Here is a 3,463-nt window from a genome sequence, read left to right on the forward strand (position 1 = left end):
TTGCTGGCAACTCACGGGCAGCCCAGCTCCAGGTTGAGCTGTTGTTCAGCATCTTAGCTGTGGAGGGCAGCGTCACTGGCCCTAATATGTGGGATCCGAACTGGGGCCCTCTGGTGTCCCAAGCCAGTTCTTAACCATCGCGCCACTCGGCCGGCCCAACAGCCCAAATTTTAAAAACAACCTGAGCCACTCAGGGACAGGGGAAAAACAGAGTTTGCATGGGACCATGAGGAGACCTGCCTGGGTACAATGGAGGGGGCAGCAGAGGTAGACACAGAAGTGGGTTCTCTGTGGTAGACAGTAGGGAACTTGGCAAGTCCTGATGCAAGAGCGGCAGAATGGTTATGGTATTAGAATAAGATGAGCCAGGCAGTGTATTGGAGAGCACAGGGCGAAAAGCCTGGAGTTGACAAGACTTCTTACAACTTTTCTGTGAGTTTAAAATGATATCTAAATAAATTGTTTTAAAAAGAAGAGCTTATTGATTATGTTTGAGAGATATTTTGAATGGCAGTTAATATCCATTATTTAGGATAAAGAAAAAATCAATATATAGAATTGAAATATAAGATAATATCCTAACACTGTCACCGAGATCAATCTTTGACCTGACATGACCTATATTTGCTTTTCTTTGATCTAATATTTTATGTTCAATTTTCTTGTAATATATTAGGACATATCCCCAAAATGCTACTATACAATATTATCCAAGAGAATTTTTAGAAGAGGAAAAAGAAATACTTGGACAATCAAAGCCTGTGACCAATTTTCTTAACAACGTGTCCATAAGGTAAAAATTGTATATTAAATTTTTTAAATAAAACATGAAATGTGTATGTTTAGTTATAATAATAGGTCTTTAAAAACAGCTTAATACATGGTATCTGGATAGAAATAATGAAACCAGTTCTCAGATATGCATGAGCATATGACATTCTCCACAGATTCTCAGTCTTTCTTTCTACTCTATTGCCAAGAATCATCCTAGACCTTGAAAGCTAGGGCCACACCAAACAGTGTAAACCTGGATGATATATACAGTTGAGATTGTGAGGATGTTTCCATAACAGCACATTAACATTCATTTACCATGGCTTCTTTTATTTAAGTCTTTTTCTCCACTCCTCGCTTCCCTTTTTATCTTCATTGACTTTTATAAGATTATGAGAATGCTGTGAATGTTAAGGGTGATTATTGAAATGATGATGGGAATTTACAAAAACATCTTTACAAAAATATTTTTGTAAATAAAAACCTAAATTAAAAAAAAAAAAAGAAGAACCTAAATTCAATTCGGGTATAATTCTTGGATATGTCATCCTTATCTCATCCCTAATTCCTGTGTGCCTGCCACTCTTACTGGCTGTAAAAGAGAGGTGTCTTCAAAACACCCCTTACAGCGGTGCTAAGACCGTGGGGCAGAGAGCCTTGGGCTTCTAAACCAGAGAAAGAGCTTGACAAATTCTCACCAAGCAGTTATCAGCCAGACTTCAGACAAGTGGAACCAATGATGTACAGACCTGACGATTATACCCAATAGGTTGGTTTCCATCTGTTTACAAAATTAAAAATTTGGTGGTCAAGTTCATAGATAGCCCAACTTACACCTTTTTATTCTTAAGAAAACATCATTAGCTCTTTCAGACTGGATTAATTGTCCTGAAAATGATCGATGCGTAGGGAGAATCTGGTTAAAAAATTCGTCAATGATTTAGAGAGTGCATTAATTATATGCCACTCATGGGAAGCATGCTATCTATAGATTTTTGTTTGTTTGTTTGTTTGTTTGTTTGTTTGTTTGTTTGTTTGTTTTTGTCTATGTGGGTAAAGAAAAAGAAACAAAGAAAACCTAAGTTTTCTTTTTCTCCATATCAAAATTAAGCAGTTATTTAAATTTTACCTCATAAGAGCATTAAAAATGAGAAGTCTATCTCTCTGTACAATCCATTTAGAGGGAATAAATGGACTATAACCAATTTTCAATTATCCACATTGTATATTATCTTTAGTCTTAGCCTTTTATTCTTCCCTTTCAAGTACCATGCTTATAAAGAGAGGAATATAATGCCTTCCCTGAGATGTGGGAAGGAGAAGTCAGAACTATAAGAAAGAAGGAAACTGGCACAGAAATTATAATAGCACTGGCAAAGAATATGTAGAAACCCATGTTTATATCACTGCCATTGTCCACATTCTAAAATTGTTTTAGAAAAAGGCATATTTAATTTTTTTTTATTTAATATAAGCTTAGTTTTGTTCTGGAAAAGAGCCCTTTCAGAAATGAGTTATTTCTTTCTCATAGAAATGTATCCAGAACGAACCTACGGGAAGCATGATTTGCAAAAGAAGGAACTCATGTGAAAGGAGAGATAGAAACTTTCAGGGGATTCTCAAAGCAACTCAGAAACTTTCATTGGGGGATTAAAAAAAAAAATGATACTCATCAGTTTTAACTCATACAACAGTTTTGCCAGCCTCTGATTCATCACTCTCGGGAACCGAGAGGTAGAGTGCAGGGAAGTCAGAGAGAAAGTGCTGTCTTCCCTTCTCCCTTGTGAATCACTTTCCTCTTCAGCCTGAAAGGGAAGAATCAGGAAACCAAAAAGCAAAGGCCCTGTCTAACTTCTCTTTTGGAAATTCCTTTCTCATTCAGGCTGAAACAGAAAGAAATAAGATTTTGAAAATGCCAACAAATGCTTCTGCTTGAAACTAGGTTTAAACCTTGAAGCTCCAAGGTGTGACTCTACCCCACCTAGAAAGGGTTATTCAAATTTTAATGTGCATATGATAAAACCTGGGCATCTTGTTAAAAAGCAGGTTCTGACTCAGCAGGTTTGGGATGGAGCGGGTGACTGCAATTCTAACAGCTTCGGGTCATGGTGATGCTGCTGGTTCTAGAAATGCTTCTAGTTTCAAAGGTGAAGTACAAAATTAATCGGAAGAGTATTTTGTTAAGCAGGGAATGGTAGTGTTAATGCTTAGTGACAGACGTATTAAATGGTACCCTTGTTTAATTACATTTTAGGAGTATCTATTATCATATGTAGTGTTTACTTTGTCTAAATAAAGCATTTTTTCTTATTTTAGAAAATTCGTAATTGAGATACCACTCTTTCCGCTTACCACACCTATTAAAACACCAATCTATTTGGACTTTCAATCAGTAGGGTAAAACCTTGGGTGGCGTTCTAATGGTGGGAAAGCTCTTAGAGGCCTTGGGAGTGAGCTGAGCTTTCAAACCTAAGCGTATGAAGGGACAATAAGCATTATAGTAACTTATAATAACTTTCAAGACAGGAGCCTGTCAAGCTAGGATCCCTAGACTATTAAGGGATGAGCCTAGCACTCAGATTGTTTTCTTAAGAAGCAATATTAGCATTTTTAGCAGGATAATTCTTCATTTTAGGGACTGTCTCATGCATTGCAGGAGGTTTAGTAATGGAATTAAATACATTAGCAC

The 3,463-nt window shown here is 36.8% G+C and overlaps 1 protein-coding gene across 1 annotated transcript in view; it reads left to right on the top strand.

The window, feature by feature from the left end:
- Window positions 1-3,463, top strand: part of DNAI3 (dynein axonemal intermediate chain 3) — a 97,487-nt gene that overhangs the window by 26,450 nt on the left and 67,574 nt on the right. Inside the window, exon 8 of the mRNA XM_019626408.1 lies at window positions 677-793. Within this exon, the coding sequence (XP_019481953.1) occupies window positions 677-793 (117 nt within the window). The remainder of the gene's footprint in view (window positions 1-676; window positions 794-3,463) is intronic.

This window comes from Hipposideros armiger, unplaced genomic scaffold (genome assembly GCF_001890085.2).
Source record: "Hipposideros armiger isolate ML-2016 unplaced genomic scaffold, ASM189008v1 scaffold_675, whole genome shotgun sequence".
Taxonomy (NCBI): Eukaryota; Metazoa; Chordata; class Mammalia; order Chiroptera; family Hipposideridae; genus Hipposideros; species Hipposideros armiger.